This window comes from Anguilla rostrata, chromosome 12 (assembly GCF_018555375.3).
Source record: "Anguilla rostrata isolate EN2019 chromosome 12, ASM1855537v3, whole genome shotgun sequence".
Taxonomy (NCBI): domain Eukaryota; kingdom Metazoa; phylum Chordata; class Actinopteri; order Anguilliformes; family Anguillidae; genus Anguilla; species Anguilla rostrata.
In genome coordinates, this window is record NC_057944.1 from 6587977 (window position 1) to 6605797 (window position 17821).

General features: G+C 43.6%; 2 protein-coding genes across 2 annotated transcripts in view; both read left to right on the forward strand.

Annotated features, from left to right (window-relative positions):
* LOC135236737 (elastin-like) overlaps nucleotides 1–14665 on the forward strand; it is a 61483-nt gene extending 46818 nt beyond the window's left edge. The window contains exons 24-50 of the mRNA XM_064303250.1: nucleotides 41–73; nucleotides 415–492; nucleotides 1382–1414; nucleotides 2225–2245; nucleotides 2361–2375; nucleotides 2885–2941; nucleotides 3035–3067; nucleotides 3170–3184; nucleotides 3971–4027; nucleotides 4121–4153; nucleotides 4318–4422; nucleotides 5438–5479; nucleotides 6402–6440; nucleotides 6792–6812; nucleotides 6928–6942; nucleotides 7445–7501; nucleotides 7595–7627; nucleotides 7730–7744; nucleotides 7898–7912; nucleotides 8011–8031; nucleotides 9780–9803; nucleotides 10243–10284; nucleotides 10941–10964; nucleotides 11409–11450; nucleotides 13398–13439; nucleotides 13555–13593; nucleotides 14628–14665. Of these exons, the coding sequence (XP_064159320.1) occupies nucleotides 41–73; nucleotides 415–492; nucleotides 1382–1414; nucleotides 2225–2245; nucleotides 2361–2375; nucleotides 2885–2941; nucleotides 3035–3067; nucleotides 3170–3184; nucleotides 3971–4027; nucleotides 4121–4153; nucleotides 4318–4422; nucleotides 5438–5479; nucleotides 6402–6440; nucleotides 6792–6812; nucleotides 6928–6942; nucleotides 7445–7501; nucleotides 7595–7627; nucleotides 7730–7744; nucleotides 7898–7912; nucleotides 8011–8031; nucleotides 9780–9803; nucleotides 10243–10284; nucleotides 10941–10964; nucleotides 11409–11450; nucleotides 13398–13439; nucleotides 13555–13593; nucleotides 14628–14665 (989 nt within the window). The remainder of the gene's footprint in view (nucleotides 1–40; nucleotides 74–414; nucleotides 493–1381; nucleotides 1415–2224; nucleotides 2246–2360; nucleotides 2376–2884; nucleotides 2942–3034; nucleotides 3068–3169; nucleotides 3185–3970; nucleotides 4028–4120; nucleotides 4154–4317; nucleotides 4423–5437; nucleotides 5480–6401; nucleotides 6441–6791; nucleotides 6813–6927; nucleotides 6943–7444; nucleotides 7502–7594; nucleotides 7628–7729; nucleotides 7745–7897; nucleotides 7913–8010; nucleotides 8032–9779; nucleotides 9804–10242; nucleotides 10285–10940; nucleotides 10965–11408; nucleotides 11451–13397; nucleotides 13440–13554; nucleotides 13594–14627) is intronic.
* A 31-nt stretch (nucleotides 14666–14696) lies between these two features.
* The window catches only part of LOC135235617 (LIM domain kinase 1-like), a 40111-nt gene continuing 36986 nt past the window's right edge, over nucleotides 14697–17821 (forward strand). The window contains exons 1-4 of the transcript XR_010324418.1: nucleotides 14697–14801; nucleotides 15022–15066; nucleotides 17140–17184; nucleotides 17505–17561. The gene's annotated coding sequence lies outside the window, so the exon portion shown is untranslated. The remainder of the gene's footprint in view (nucleotides 14802–15021; nucleotides 15067–17139; nucleotides 17185–17504; nucleotides 17562–17821) is intronic.

The window sequence follows — 17821 nt, forward strand, 5'->3', positions numbered from 1 at the left end:
AAGCACTAAGGCATGCTTATAACATGTGTTTGTGTTACAGGGTACAGGGGTGGGGCCAAGCCTCCTAAATATGGTAAGATCAGCTTTTTGAATCTATCCTTGGTGGTGAGCAATGGATGTGCTAACACTAGTGTTAATGCTGTGTCTGAACACACAAGAAAGGAACTTAAACACTCTGACTGAGCAATCAGCACACTGCAGAACTCCATTACATCCCTTTGTCTGATTGCTGCTAAAACATTGTTGTTATTTATCATTTGGAAATGTTATTACATATGCCATATACTGTCTTCCATAGTTACCTATTATGGTTACAGGGATATTATATAATAACAGAAAGGCAAAGAGAGAATAATTGAGCAATACTGAATATTACATTGTTTACACCCCGGTCAAAATATATCACTCCAACAGGGGTACCAGGGGCCACTGGAATAGGCGGGGTGCCCGGAGCAGTGCCAGGAGCAGTCCCGGGGGGATATGGATATGGGGGTAAGTTAGGGGATATGGGGTTAAGTTAGGGGATATGGGGGTAAGGTAGGGGATATGGGGGTAAGTTAGGGGTATGGGGGTAAGTTAGGGGATATGGCGGTGAGTTAGGGGATATGGGGGTAAGTTAGGGGATATGGGGGTAAGTTAAGGGATATGGGGGTAAGTTAGGGGATATGGGGTAAGTTAGGGGATATGAGGGGGAGGTTAGAGGATATGGGGGTAAGTTAGAGGATATGGCGGTAAGTTAGGGGGTATGGGGGTAAGTTAGGGGATATGGCGGTAAGTTAGGGGATATGAGGGGAGGTTAGTGGATATGGGGGTAAGTTAGGGGATATGGGGGTAAGTGGGGATATGGGGGTAAGGTAGGGGATATGGGGGTAAGTTAGGGGATATGGGAGGTAGAGGATATGGGGGTAAGTTAGGGGATATGAGGGAGGTTAGAGGATATGGGGGTAAGTTAGGGGATATGGGGGTAAGTTAGGGGTATGGGGGTAAGTTAGGGGTATGGGGGTAAGTTAGGGGTATGGGGGTAAGTTAGGGATATGGGGGTGAGTTAGGGGATATGGGGTAAGTTAGGGGAAGGGGGAAGTTAGGGGATATGGGGGTAAGTTAGGGGAAAAGGGGGGAAGTTAGGGGATATGGGGGTAAGTTAGGGGATATGGGGGTAAGTTAAGGGGTATGGGGGTAAGTTAGGGGATATGGGGGTATGGTAGGGGATATGGGGGTGAGTTAGGGGATATGGGGGTAAGTTAGGGGATATGGGAGTAAGATAGTAGATATGGGGGTAAGATAGGTGATATGAGAGTGTATTAATGGGTATGTATTAGCAGATTGTAGATATGCTAATCAGCAATCAAAATTTATGATATATTTTATGCTTTTTTGACAGCATATGGAGCTGGTGCAAAACCTCCAAAATATGGTATGATTATGTTTCTCCTGTTAGTCAATGTAATTTCATTATGAATTATTCTTTTCAAAAACTGATTATGTTACGATTTATAAATATTGAAAACAGTGAATCATTTCTGTCGAAGAAAACTTTATTCACTGAAAGTGAATGCAACTTTGGGCTGGGCAATATACCACAATGATAGTTATCGGTTGCAATAACGGTCTTCGCCACCATGTGGTGTATTACCTTTCTTTTTATCTTCTTCTCCTTGATTATATCCGGTGCGGTAGTAAACAACCACCCTTCAGAGGCCGTGTGAAATACTTCCGGAAAAAAAAACATAACAGCTGTTATCTATTAGGTGTTGATAAGGCTGCCAATCAGCAGCAAGGTCCTACAGCTTCCATGTGATCATGTGATGTCTTTTTATCAATCGCATGGAAGCTGCAAGGCCTTGCAGGTGATTGGCTGTCTTATGGCACCCAATGGATAACAGTGGATAACGTTTTTTCTCCAGAAGCATTTCACACGGCCTCAGAGTACGTGTGTATTTACTACCACGTTAGGTATAATTAAATCGAAAAAGACGGAAAGACAGGCTCCTTCATGTTGACTCTCTCCTGATGTGGTCCTGTCACCTCAAAAGATTTCCCCTGATTTAACACCAGTCACAAGAAATATTTTCTCCACATTTAACACCCAACATAGATATTTGTAGTTTTATCATTAGTTTAATTTCATGGTAGACTAACAATGTGTATAAAAACTGAAACACTGTGTAGTCCTTGAAGCCAGTTGGGTACAGTATGTGATTTCCTCTTTCCTTTTTTTTTTCAGGTGCTACTGGGGTTGCTACAGGTGTGTATATCTGACCGAATTGAACCAATTTCTTTTTCTTGTATTTTCTGAAAATATTGTACACAAATTTGACAATTGCTCTGTTTTAATAGTTTTTGTTTTATATTTGGTGTAGGAGTGCAGCCTGGTGGTAAGTATGTTTTTTGTTATTTTCTGATAGTTGTTTCAATTTATATTTTATATATCATAATTTCACATTGATTATAATGATTGAAATTGTTCGTATTATAGTTGGTGGTGGAGTTTTATTCATTCATTCAATGACCACACACACACACACACCGCTGCTGCACATGACACACAACACAATTACCACAACACACATGCATCAACACCTCACAACACACACACTACATATGCTTTCACACACACCTACAAACACTCACACACATAACTTCACGCACGTGCATACACACTCACACACACACATGAATTCACACACACACACGCACACACACACACAGGCATACAGGCACACGCCCGTACTTACACACAGTGTGCATTGTGTGATTTCCTCTTGCTTCTCTCAGATTGTGCAGGTGTTTCTACAGGTGTGCATTACACATTTATTATTCACTGAAAGTGAAATGGGCTCCACACATACAGACCTCTGATGCGTGTGTGTACCCCGTTCTGCAGGACTGCCCAGCGGGGGAGTGGCTGGAGGTGTGGGAGGGGTCGGGACCGGCGGTGTAGGTAAGGCCTGCGCCACTGGGGCGGGGCTATGGAGCACATTCTGCCACTTTGAGTCACTGCACCAATAGGGCATCATGATGTTTTATATTTCAGGCTATCCAGCTGGAGTTAAACCCCCCAAATACGGTAAGGGTATTCCCATTTCTTTTTCTTGCATTTTCTGAAAATACTGTACACAAATTTTACAATTGCTCTGTTTTAATAGTTTTTGTTTTATATTTGGTGTAGGAGTGCAGCCTGGCGGTAAGTGTGTTTTTTTATTTTCTGATAATTTTTTCTGTTTATATTTTGTATATCATGGTTTAAAATTGATTATATATAATCATTGATATTGTTCCTGTTGTAGTTTGTGGTGGAGTTTTTTAGCCAAGTGGTTTTATTAGTGTAAAACTGGCCTGTAAATGACCAAACGCGCACAGATATTCATGTACACACATACCAGGCACACATGCATACACACACACATGCATGCACACATGCATTCACACACACACACACACATGCCCGCACATGTGCATACACACACACACACACATGCATTCACACACACTCACAAACACTCACACAAACATGCGCGCACATGCATACACACACACACACACACACACACACTCACATGCATTTACACACACTCACAAACACTCACATACACACATGCGCACACACATACACACATGCATGCATGTGCATACACATACACACACACACACATGCATTCATACACTCACACACACATGCGCACACACACACGCACACACGCACACACACACACACGCACGCACATGCATACACACACACACACACATGCATTCACACACTCACACACACATGCGCACACTCACAAACACACACAGACATACAGGCACACGCTCGTACTTACACACAGTGTGCATTGTGTGATTTCCTCTTGCTTCTCTCAGACTGTGCAGGTGTTTCTACAGGTGTGCATTACACATTTATTATTCACTGAAAGTGAAATGGGCTCCACACATACAGACCTCTGATGCGTGTGTGTACCCCGTTCTGCAGGACTGCCCATCGGGGGAGTGGCTGGAGGTGTGGGAGGGGTCGGGACCGGCGGTGTAGGTAAGGCCTGCGCCACTGGGGCGGGGCTATGGAGCGCATTCTGCCACTTTGAGTCACTGCACCAATAGGGCATCATGATGTTTTATATTTCAGGCTATCCAGCTGGAGTTAAACCCCCCAAATACGGTAAGGGCATCGGCCAAATTGTGCAAGCCTCCTATGACGTCACATGGCATTTTATTTCGAGTGAAAAGGACATCTTTGCAGTTGATAATATCCCTGCCCAAGAAAACCGCAGGGCAGCTGTTCTAGACTGTTCCGTGTGATTTGTGTGTGGCTCCCCTGCACAGGTGTGCCAGTGAGCACGGGGACGGTAGGTGGAGCCACAGCGACGGGAACAGGTGTTGGTGTAGTACCGGCTGGGACAGGGCAGCCCATCCCCGCTGTGAAACCAGGTACCCAATCACCTGTTCTCACCTGCGCTGTTCTCACTATACAACACTCACCTGTACTCTTCTCGCTATACAACACTCACCTGTGCTCTTCTCAATGTACAACACTCACCTGTGCTCTTCTCAATGTACAACACTCACCTGTGCTCTTCTCTCTATACAACACTCACCTGTGCTCTTCCCGCTATACAACACTCACCTGTGCTCTTCTCACTATACAACACTCACCTGTGCTCTTCTCACTATACAACACTCACCTGTGCTCTTCTCACTATACAACACTCACCTGTGCTCTTCTCAATGTACAACACTCACCTGTGCTCTTCTCAATGTAAAGCAGTCACCTGTGCTCTTCTCACTATACAACACTCACCTGCACTCTTCTCACTATACAACACTCACTTGTGCTCTTCTCACTATACAACACTCACCTGTGCTCTTCTCACTATACAACACTCACCTGTGCTCTTCTCAATGTACAACACTCACCTGTGCTCTTCTCAATGTAAAGCAGTCACCTGTGCTCTTCTCTCTATACAACACTCACCTGTGCTCTTCCCGCTATACAACACTCACCTGTGCTCTTCTTACTATACAACATTCACCTGTGCTCTTCCCGCTATACAACACTCACCTGTGCTCTTCTGACTATACAACACTCACCTGTGCTCTTCTCACTATACAACATTCACCTGTGCTCTTCTCACTATACAACACTCACCTGTGCTCTTCTCACTATATAACACTCACCTGTGCTCTTCTTACTATACAACACTCACCTGTGCTCTTCCCGCTATACAACACTCACCTGTGCTCTTCTCACTATACAACACTCACCTGTGCTCTTCTCACTATAAAACACTCACCTCTGCTCTTCTCACTATAAAACACTCACCTGTGCTCTTCTCAATGTAAAACACTCACCTGTGCTCTTCTCAATGTAAAACACTTGTCTGTGCACTGCACACTGTTTGTCATAATGTTCTGTATTGTAATCCTATTATTCCGCATTTTACAGCAAAGGATCCAATACTGGCTCCTGGAGGGACTTTAGCACCAGGTAATATAGAGAGAAATACAGACCATAGGCACTGTAGAAATAGGGCAGGTAGAGTTAATGCCTCTGATACATTCTCCCTCCTGATATCCCACAGGTGAAACACACTTTTTAGCAGAGCTTCAGGTCACTCTAGCTTTTAAATGTTGATGGTTCTTACAGGATTTTGAACATCCAAGCTCATTTTAAGTATTATGCTGAAGAGATCTGTGTGAGCACCCCGAGGGAAAACCCCCCTTCTCTTAGTCGCCAATGGAATTGAACCGGCAACCTCTTGGATACAGGGCTTAGCATCCTAACCGTTCTTCAGCTTTACTGTGCCCCTGACAGGACCGCTAAAGCTTCTTAATCTCTCCGCTCGGCGCTCAGGCCTTTAAGTATCGCCGTTCGCGGTGGTTTTCCCACTCCGAGCGCCGTTAGCGCCGGGGTCCCAAACGCCGCCGGTCGCACGTTAGCGCCTGGGTCCCAATCGCCGCCGGTCGCACGTTAGCGCCTGGGTCCCAAACGCCGCCGGTCGCACGTTAGCGCCTGGGTCCAATCGCGCCGTCGCACGTTAGCGCCTGGGTCCCATCGCCGCGGTCGCACGTTAGGCCGGGTCCAACGCCGCGGTCGCACGTTGCGCCTGGGCCCAATCCCCCGGTGACAGTTAGCCGGTCCAATCGCCGCCGGTCGCACGTTAGCGCCGGGGTCCCAAACGCCGCCGGTCGCACGTTAGCGCCCGGGTCCCAAACGCTGCCGGTCATGCGTTAGCGCCCGGGTCCCAAAGGCTGCCGGTCGCACGTTAGCGCCCGGGTCCCAAACGCCGCCGGTCGCACGTTAGCGCCTGGGTCCAATCGCTGCCGGGCACTAACGCGCGACCGCGCGGCTCGGGCCAGGGCGCGGAGGGGGCGGAACCGTGTTGTGCTGACGCCGTGTTGTCTTTTAGCAGGAGCCAATGCCTCTGTGGACGCGCTGCCTGTAACCAGTAAGCCTGCCTCTGCTGCTCGCACCAGTTTAGCGCATGCTGCTCTGCCCTCCTCCCTTCCTCCACTGCTCTCTTCCGTCTGCTGCTCTGCCCTCCTCTCTTCCCCCACTGCTCCATGGCCAAACCTCTTTCCCGTCCCTCTTCAGGTCATCGGACAGGTTCCTCTCTCCCCACAAGATCTCTGCAGATTTAAAACCCGTGACGACAAATATCTTTTTTCCATATGTGTATAACACTCAACGTGGATTTCCAAAGTAGACTAACAAGGCGTAGAAAAACTGAAACACAGAGCATCCTGTTTGAAGCCTGTGCATACATTGTGTGATTTCCTTCTTGTTTTTTTTTTCTCAGGTGCTACTGGGGTTGCTACAGGTGTGTATATCTGACGGAATTGAACCAATTTATTTTTTTTGTATTTTCTGAAAATACTGTACACAAATTTAGCAATTGCTGTGTTTTAATAGTTTTTGTTTTATATTTGGTGTAGGAGTGCAGCCTGGTGGTAAATATGTTTTTTGTTATTTTCTGATAGTTGTTTCAATTTATATTTTATATGTCATAATTTCACATTGATTATAATGATTGAAATTGTTCCTATTATAGTTGGTGGTGGAGTTTTATTCATTTTATTACTGTAAAACTGCCCTGTAAATGACCACACACACACACACACACACGCGCGCACATGCATTCACACACACTCACAAACACCCACACACACATACATATGCTTTCACACACACCTACAAACACTCACACACATAACTTCACGCACGTGCATACACACTCACACACACACATGAATTCACACACACACACACGCACACACACACACAGGCATACAGGCACACGCCCATACTTACACACAGTGTGCATTTCCTCTTGCTTCTCTCAGATTGTGCAGGTGTTTCTACCAGTGTGCATTACACATTTATCATTCACTGAAAGTGAAATGGGCTCCACACATACAGACCTCTGATGCGTGTGTGTACCCCGTTCTGTAGGGCTGCCCAGCGGGGGAGTGGCTGGAGGTGTGGGGGGGGTCGGGACCGGCGGTGTAGGTAAGGCCTGCGCCACTGGGGCGGGGCTATGGAGCACATTCTGCCACTTTGAGTCACTGCACCAATAGGGCATCATGATGTTTTATATTTCAGGCTATCCAGCTGGAGTTAAACCCCCCAAATACGGTAAGGGCATTCCCATTTCTTTTTCTTGCATTTTCTGAAAAAACTGTACACAAATTTTACAATTGCTCTGTTTTAATAGTTTTTGTTTTATATTTGGTGTAGGAGTGCAGCCTGGCGGTAAGTGTGTTTCTTTATTTTCTGATAATTGTTTCTATTTATATTTTGTATATCGTGATTTTATTATTAACCACCTTATTATCATATTTTCTCAAACTAAACTAATTTTCATTTGTTGAGTTTTAATACTTTTTTGTTTTGTATTTGGTGTAGGTGTACATCCTGGTGGTAAGTATGTTTTTAGTTCAGTTTGATAATTTACTCTGTTTGTATTTATTATATTAGAATTTCTCATTGATTATAAGAATTTATATCTCTTATTATAGTTGGTGGCGTTCAGCCAAGTGGTAAGTGTGGTTTCAAATTTTTGCTCTTTTATTTGTGTGAAACTGGCCTTTGAATGACCTCACAAATAAACACGCAAAAATACACACGTATACTTGCAGACTCACGCGCATACACGTGCACATACAGGCATTCATGCACACACACACAGGCATACAGAGACACCCCCATATACGTCTTGGTTCCAGGATTCTGATCATGATAGGTTGAATATGGTGTGGTTTTCTGGTTTCTCATGGTTGATGTGGTGTGGTTTTGTGGTTTCTCTTGGTTGATATTGTGTGGTTTTGTGGTTTCTCTGGGTTGATATTGCATGATTGTGTGGTGGTGGTTTCTCCTGATCTATATGGTGTGATTTGTGGTTTCTCCTGGTTGATATGGTGTGATTTTCTGGTTTCTCCTGGTTTATATGGTGTGGTTTTGTGGTATCTACTGGTTGATATGGTGTGGTTTTGTGGTTTTTCTTGGTTGATATTGAATGGTTTTGTGGTTGTGGTTTCTCTTGGTTGATATTGTGTGGTTTTGTGGTTTCTCTGGGTTGATATTGCATGGTTTCTCTTGGTTGATATTGTGTGATTTTGTGGTTTCTCCTGGTTGATATGGTGTGGTTTTGTGGTTTCTCCTGGTTGACATTGTGTAGTTTTTTGGTTTCTCCTGGTTGATATGGTGTGGTTTTGTGGTTTCTCTTGGTTGATATTGCATGATTGTGTGGTGGTGGTTTCTCCTGGTCTATATGGTGTGATTTGTGGTTTCTCCTGGTGGATATGGTGTGGTTTTCTGGTTTCTCCTGGTTGATATGGTGTGGTTTTGTGGTATCTACTGGTTGATATGGTGTGGTTTTGTGGTATCTACTGGTTGATATGGTGTGGTTTTGTGGTTTTTCTTGGTTGATATTGAATGGTTTTGTGGTTGTGGTTTCTCTTGGTTGATATTGTGTGATTTTGTGGGTTCTCCTGGTTGATATGGTGTGGTTTTGTGGTTTCTCCTGGTTGATATGGTGTGGTTTTGTGGTTTCTCCTGGTTGACATTGTGTGGTTTTGCGGTTTCTCCTGGTTGATATGGTGTGGTTTTGTGGTTTCTCTTGGTTGATATTGTGTGGTTTTGTGGTTTCTCTTGGTTGATATTGCATTATTGTGTGGTGGTGGTTTCTCCTGGTCTATATGGTGTGGTTTGTGCTTTCTCCTACTTGATATTGCATGGTTTTATGGTTATGTATTTTCTTGGTTGATATTGTGTGGTTTTGTGGTTGTGCTTTCTCTTGGTTGATATGTGTGGTTTTGTGGTTGTGGGTTCTCCTGTTTAATATGGTGTGGTTTTGTGGTTTCTCCTGGTTGATATGGTGTGGTTTGTGGTTTCTCCTGGTTGATATGGTGTGGTTTTGTGGTTTCCCCTGGTTGATATGGTGTGGTTTTGTGGTTTCTCCTGGTTGATATGGTGTGGTTTTGTGGTTGTGCTTTCTCTTGGTTGATATGTGTGGTTTTATGGTTGTGGGTTCTCCTGTTTGATATGGTGTGGTTTTGTGGTTTCTCCTGGTTGATATGGTGTGGTTTTGTGGTTTCTCCTGGTTGATATTGTGTGGGGAGCCAGGCTTATCTCTCCTGGTCTACCTGAACTCACCAGTTTCTCCATCTTCTGCCCATGCACAGAAACAGTCTTGTCACATTCAGCAGAACACAGCCGTCTGATAAATAAATTAATTCCGTATGAAAACTTATTAACATTATTAATCTTTCTAATTTTTCTCTGCCAGTTGCTACAGGAGTCCAACCAGGAGGTGAGTACCACAGCGATGGTAATGACACAATTACTGACAAAATTAAAGTTAAAGGCATCATAAAACTATATTGTCATCAGTACAGTGAGCAGTGCAGAAAATGTACTGCTTTACAGCCTTATAAGTTTGCAAGCAATAGTTTTAATCAGTTGGATTATGAAATGCTGTTTAAGTCATAAAATCTGGTAATTTGTTCTAATGTGATTAATTGAATTTGATTGCATATTTTTACAACATGAAAAATACACAACACAAGACACCAAATTGGACTGCCATAAAAATGTTTTACCACCCGATGGCGCCAAACACTGCTGCTGATGTACTGCGTGATTACTGTTGAATTAAATGTGCAGTGGAATCCAAATGCACACCTGTTGGACAACACATCTCCTGTACCTGTTAATACACCTGAACTTTAACCCTTGGCCTCAATCTGCAGGGGTCGGCCCTGCTGTTGGATATCCATATGCAGGCTATGGACGTAGGTTTATACCTCAAAAAAAAACATACCTCAACATTTTGTCCTTAGATAGGATACATAATTAGTTTATATACAAATGTTTTCAATGCAAAAAAAGGCATGTTACTTACATACACAAAGTATACATATAAGCCACATGCCAAGGTGACCATATATTGGATTACAAAAAAAGTGGATGTGGTTTCTCCTGGTTGATATTGCATGGTTTTGTGGTTATGGATTTTCTTGGTTGATATTGTGTGGTTTTGTGGTTGTGCTTTCTCTTGGTTGATATGGTGTGGTTTTGTGGTTGTGGGTTCTCCTGTTTGATATGGTGTGGTTTTGTGGTTGTGGGTTCTCCTGTTTGATATGGTGTGGTTTTGTGGTTTCTCCTGGTTGATATGGTGTGGTTTTGTGGTTTCTCCTGGTTGATATGGTGTGGTTTTGTGGTTTCTCCTGGTTGATATGGTGTGGTTTTGTGGTTTCGCCTGGTTGATATTGTGTGGGGAGCCAGGCTTGACTCTCATGGTCTACCTGAACTCACCAGCTGCTCCATCTTCTGCCCATACACAGAAACAGTCCTGTCACATTCAGCAGAACACAGCCGTCTGATAAATAAATGAATTCCGTATGAAAACTTATTAACATTATTAATCTTTCTAATTTTTCTCTGCCAGTTGCTACAGGAGTCCAACCAGGAGGTGAGTACCACAGCGATGGTAATGACACAATTACTGACAAAATTAAAGTTAAAGGCATCATAAAATTATATTGTCATCAGTACAGTGAGCAGTGCAGAAAATGTACTGCTTTACAGCCTTATAAGTTTGCAAGCAATAGTTTTAATCAGTAGGATTATGAAATGCTGTTTAAGTCATAAAATCTGGTCATTTGTTCTAATGTGATTAATTGAATTTGATTGCATATTTTTACAACATACGCAAAAAATACGCAACACAAGACACCAAATTGGACTGCCATAAAAATGTTTTACCACACGATGGCACCAAACACTGCTGCTGATGTACTGCGTGATTACTGTTGAATTAAATGTGCAGTGGAATCCAAATGCACACCTGTTGGACAACATTATCTCCTGTACCTGTTAATACACCTGAACTTTAACCCTTGGCCTCAATCTGCAGGGGTCGGCCCTGCTGTTGGATATCCATATGCAGGCTATGGACGTAGGTTTATACCTCAACAAAAAACATACCTCAACATTTTGTCCTTATATAGGATACATAATTAGTTTATATACAAATGTTTTCAATGCAAAAAAAGGAATGTTACATACATACACAAAGTATACACTCTATATCTGTAAAAGATAATGATGATTTTATTACATATATGCCTATATATACAAAATAAGCCACATGCCAAGGTGATTACAAATATATTGGATATATAGCCATATATTGGATTACAAAAAAGTGGATGTGAACACAATACTGAGCCATTTGTTGGTCTGTCTATGGAATGTGCTGACATTTTTAGGAATTTAAAAGTCCAAAAAGTACTGTCTGGGGAAAAGTGTCTTTTCAGCCTAATATTCCATTGTTTGATACATCTGTCCATGTGACCTGGGGCCTCATTCACGAAACATGCGTACGATCACATTTGGTTGTAAACTGTTTGTAAGAACGTTTCCACGAACGTTGCGGCATCATTTTTTTTCTTATCTGTATGTGTTCATGGTTGTTTTGCAGTATTTCAAAATAACATTTACGAGCATTCATCATCTTATACACCTGGGATATGCGCAGAAACAAAGGTCTGCCCATGCGTCATGAATCCCATATTGGTTTTTCGTAGGAACATTTTTAAGAACAGAAATAAGAATAATTTAAGAAAACTTTTGTGAATGAGGCCCCTGGCCTTGTGTTTTTTTCATCTTTCCATCTCATCTTTCATTTGGTTTCTTCACCTCAAAGACAATTCTCTAAGTGTGCTTGAAAATAGCAGACAACATAAAGCATTATTCTAATCTTTTCAATGAGGCTTATTTGATACAGTGTGTGAAAAACATTATACATGATACTGAATTGAACATCCAACACATGAGCACATATTTAATGTACTTCATGTTAGGAAGACACGTACTTCCTATTTTCAAACTTTATTGTGTTCAAAGCACAAACCATTTAAATAACACGTTATCAACACAGTATCTATGCTTATGAGACCACAGTTCTTGCCTAATAACAATAACTGAAATGTTCCTTTTTCCTGCTATCGCCAAATGTTCAAGCACTAGTAATTTTAATACAACACTATAAGAGTATTACACTCTATGATCTGCTCCTATTTGGTCCAGTAGTCTTACAATTCATGGAAATAGCACTCATCCTCCATATATATCTATGGTGGTAATGTTACATAAGGTGACATTTACTTACAGAGAATACAACCGGTGGGTGATTCTATTCATGTCAAACCACAATATTTCTGTGTCCTTTATAAGGTCCATTCAGATAAACATACAGTTTTGAAGTCAGCTCTTTCGATTGATGTAATCAGTTGGGGAAATTAAGAAGAAGAATACTAAGAAGTAAATGAGGAATAGACACAAAACAACCCACGTTTGGAGCATTACTGTCACTGAGTTTTGCGTGTTTACATGGGGTACAGAGCTTAATAACCTGTAAGGAGTGAGAGTCCTGTGCTTATTTCTGTGGTAAACTCTTGAGCGGTTGTCTATAAGTGGGTTATGCCCTGTTAGCCAGTAACACTGATCGCAAAAGATTTTAGATTTGAGATATGAGGTATTAGATTTTAGCTTAGATAATTGCAACATTTTAAATTTTTTGTCTACTTAGTATTGATGTTTTATTGTAACAGCAAAATAATTCAGTGTTTTTAATGACAACTGTCTTTATGAACCTGTAATAATTCTGAAAGGTCAATAAATAAGCAATAAAAAAGTACAGTCTAATTGAAGGTACACACCAGTACAGACGTCAATGCTAAACATGCATAGCATACAGACACCAATGCTAAACATACATACCATACAGACAGCAATGCTAAACATACATAGCATACAGACACCAATGCTAACAGTGTAATGTTACTGCTAACAGTACAGAACTGGCTGTACTGACAGTGTGCTGGGATCTTTCTCCCCCCAGTTCAGTATTATGGTGGTGGAGCCAAGCCCCCGAAACCTCCAGGTAAGGAATACCTGTCGCCACAGTCACAGAGCAATACACATAGTCACGTTTCCTAGATAAGCAAGAGGATACGTATTCGCTAAAGAATGTGTACTTATTATTTCTGTCTACTTAGGAGCAGGGGGAGCTGGTGTTCTGCCTTCAACTGGAGGTAGTGTAGCGTCTGTGTGTGCATGCGTGCGTGTGTGTGTGTGCATGCGTCCGTGCGTGTGTGCATGCGTGTGTGTGTGTGGTGATGTTGATGCTTTATTTCTCATTGACCCCATGAAAGTTTAGCCAGGCACAGCAGTCAGGTATGTACCAGAAGTACTGCAGATTATCACTGTGCTCAGAGTAGCACAGCACAGGCTGATCATTCAGCAATTATCACTGTTCTCAGATCAGTGTGACTCAGACAGAGTGACCGTTGGGCAGGTTATCACTGTTCTCAGATCAGTGTGGCTCAGACAGAGTGACCGTTGGGCAGGTTATCACTGTTCTCAGATCAGTGGGGATCAGACAGAGTGACCGTTGGGCAGGTTATCACTATTCTCAGATAAGTGAGGCGCAGACAGAGTGACCGTTGGGCAGGTTATCACTATTCTCAGATAAGTGAGGCTCAGACAGAGTGACCGTTGGGCAGGTCATCGTCTGATCTAGTCAGTGGGTGTCAGACAGAGTGAAGTTGGGCAGGACACTCCCATGGGTCAGGAATGAAGCTGTTATGCCCTGGGCTCTGCGTGGATCTTGCGCTGCAAAATCAAGACACGACAGCTCACAGACACCCCTACCATCATCGGATCTGATTATGCCTGTCCACAAAAATACACAGAAGCACGCACACACACACAGACACACACCACACAAACACACACACACGGACACACACCACACAAACACACACACACAGTCACAGACACACGGATACATGCACATACAAGCACACGCGCACATACACACGCACACAAACACACCTGCGTATGCACACACACAAACACACACACACACACACACACAGTCACAGACACGCGGATACATACACATACAAACACACACACACAGCCACCGCGCACACACACACACACACACACACATGTCACAGACCTCGTGATACATACACATACAACACACGCACCACCGTCTCACACAACACCAACACACCTCTGACTGCATGCCCTTTGCAGCTTGAATCAGCCAAAGCCCCTCCAGCAAGATATCCAACTGGTGGTCTTGACTCCAAGAGGTAAATTTAATCAAATGATATATTTGCATGTATAATAATCATAATAGTAATTTTTATTATTATTGTCGTCATCATCGTAATAATATTTCTCCCCTGATCATCCTCAGGCTATGGCTCCTTGGGAACAGGATATCCAGCCGGTGGGTACAATATTAATACACACACACACACACACACACACCTAATCACACACATGCACACACACTCTCACACAGACACACACACACACAGACACACTCTCACACACACACGAACACACGCACACACGCTCCCTAAGGTCAGAGGGGAACTGTGACTGAGTTTTAGGCCTTATGATACTGTAATGCTGAGAGTGAGTGCTGTGCACATGTTCCCCTACAGGTGGCGCTGTACCGGGCTATGGGGGATATCAGCAGCCCTATCCAGGTACGAAGGACCATCCTCCTGCTTTCGGTTTTAATGGGCACACAAGGCCACAGTGCAGAGAGGGGAGGACTGTGCTGGATGGGAAGGCCAGTCCCTGTGCAGTAGCACAGTGCAGAGAGGGGAGGACTGTGCTGGATGGGAAGGCCAGTCCCTGTGCAGTAGCACAGTGCAGAGAGGGGAGGACTGTGCTGGATGAGAAGGCCAGTCCCTGTGCAGTAGCACAGTGCTGAGAGGGGAGGACTGTGCTGGATGGGAAGGCCAGTCCCTGTGCAGTAGCACAGTGCTGAGAGGGGAGGACTGTGCTGGATGGGAAGGCCAGTCCCTGTGCAGTAGCACAGTGCAGAGAAGGGAGGACTGTGCTGGATGGGAAGGCCAGTCCCTGTGCAGTAGCACAGTGCAGAGAGGGGAGGACTGTGATATATGGGAAGGCCAGTCCCTGTGCAGTAGCACAGTGCAGAGAGGAGAGGACTGTGCTGGATGGGAAGGCCAGTCCCTGTGCAGTAGCACAGTGCAGAGACAGGAGGACTGTGCTGGATGGGAAAGCCAGTCCCTGTGCAGTAGCACAGTGCAGAGAGGGGAGGACTGTGCTGGATGGGAAAGCCAGTCCCTGTGCAGTAGCACAGCCCAGAGAGGGGAGGACTGTGCTGGATGGGACATCCTCCTGATTTATTCACACAGTGGGTTTTGACCTAGACTATGAGGAGGGAATTTCTTTTTTTAACGAGCATGAAGGACAAGACTCATTGTCGTTGTTGTTGTATCAAACCTGGGACAAAGTGTAGATGCTAATTTCATATTAATACATAATTAGTTTTGCACACATTGTAATAGCAGATTGTCTGGGTTCGTTTGTTCTGAGCTGGGCATAGAAGCAGCGACTCCTCCCGGGAATAACCGTGCTTCTGTGGGATAGTACACTAGAACAGAGGGGAAGAGAGAAAGAGACACACAGACAGACAATCAGAGAGACAGACAGACAGACAGAGAGAGAGAGAGATGTGCAGCCTGTAGGAGAATAAAGCTCATCCCTTCGTGTTTCCTCTTGAAACTGAAATTTAGAAATGAGGCACAAAGTGTTCGAGAGTTCCAAAGAGAACACGTTAACCTTGGCTGTGTGCCCTGAGTAGGAGTGGGACTGAGGCAGAAAGCAGACAGACAGGTAATGCTGAAAAAACTGTGTGTGTTCATGGGTCTGCCACTTCCCTACTGAACACACTGGAGAGAGAGGGAGATGTCAGCGGTTCTAAAAATTGTTCTCTTTGGTTGAAAGAACATTACATACCGTACATTATTAGCAATATTTCATTAAGGATTCTCTCTCTCTAGTCATAAAAAGTAAAGAGTTGTCTGAGACCTTTGGTATGGTGTTATAACCAGCCACATGTAACACAAAATATATACATATATCGGTATACAATATACTTATTGCAACAGATGTGTGATTGTCAGTTCTTCAAGTTAAAATGAAACAATCCTATTTTTGGTTCCAATTGAACGGGATGACTAGAATTCTGCTAATGACAGCGGCTAATGTTCTTTACGTGCCTGTTAAAGCATTTTATGTTGAAAATCTACAAATTAACAAATGTGCTCAGTGATAAACAAAGCTTCCAGAATAGATTTACCTTATAAATAGTTTAAATTAAAGCACTTTAATTATTATATATTTCTATGTGCAATGTTAGAGTGACTTTCACTAGTCACTCAGTAGAAAATAGAATACTAGTACTTTCAGTTAAAGTGGGACAATGGGGGAATTTGAGGATTTTTGTTTTAGCCAAGCTTTTTCAGAATTATTTCTCATTAACAGCATTAAATACTTTCTGTTGAGGAAAAATAAAGAGAAAAGGCTCATTTTAACCCAAAGTGTAGTTGTTTTGTGTACTAGGCTGGATTTGAAGACTATCAAGAATGAAACGTGTAGATTTGTGCCCCCTTTTTTTGTTTAGAGCCCCGCCCCCCCTCCCCCAAGGCAGTTGGCACCCTTATTGACAGCCTATGTTGTCTATGCTATGAACCAGCCTGTTTCATTGTCCCATTTGTAAAATATTAAACTCTTCATCTTTCTCATAGGATATGGACCTGGAGGGGCTGGTCTGACTGCACAACAACAACAAGGTCAGAAACCTGACGTACCATTTTTCCGTTTTCTTCAGTGAAGGTTGAATAATAGCTGCATCGCGCAGTGATTTGCGTTAAATGAGTACAGTTTGCGTTCTCTGACATGTCGTTCCTTTTCAGTTTAACCGAAATGATTATTTGCGCACGGCGTCGATTCCGCCCGTCGTAACAGGAGTTTTCTGAAAGGGGCCGACGTGTTTGATGTATCAGTTATCGGCAAACCGGGCGGGTCGCATTCCTGCTCGCGCAGGTGTGCGGGCGTGCGCGTGAAGCTGTGTGCGCATCGCAAACGCTTTCCTCTCTCGTTCCTCTTTCAGCCAAAGCTGCCAAATACGGAGCACTGCAGGGGTTCCTGGGGGGTGGATACCGAGGAGGTAAGTAACCCGACAGGTTCACCAGAGAGTCTCTGGACGTGTGGTGTTGTTTGGGAAGCAGGTAAGTACACAAGAAAAGTGAGAGCTGACTGGCTTATGCTAGTGATATGTCTCTGTCTCCTGCTAAAAAAAATGCCATCTCTCTCAAGTAAGGTAAACCTCACAACAGACTATATAGACACAAAAGTACTATATAGACTCTGTTACTTTAACACTGTCTCATCAACCCTTACCTTGGAGACCTGATGCAGTGAATATAA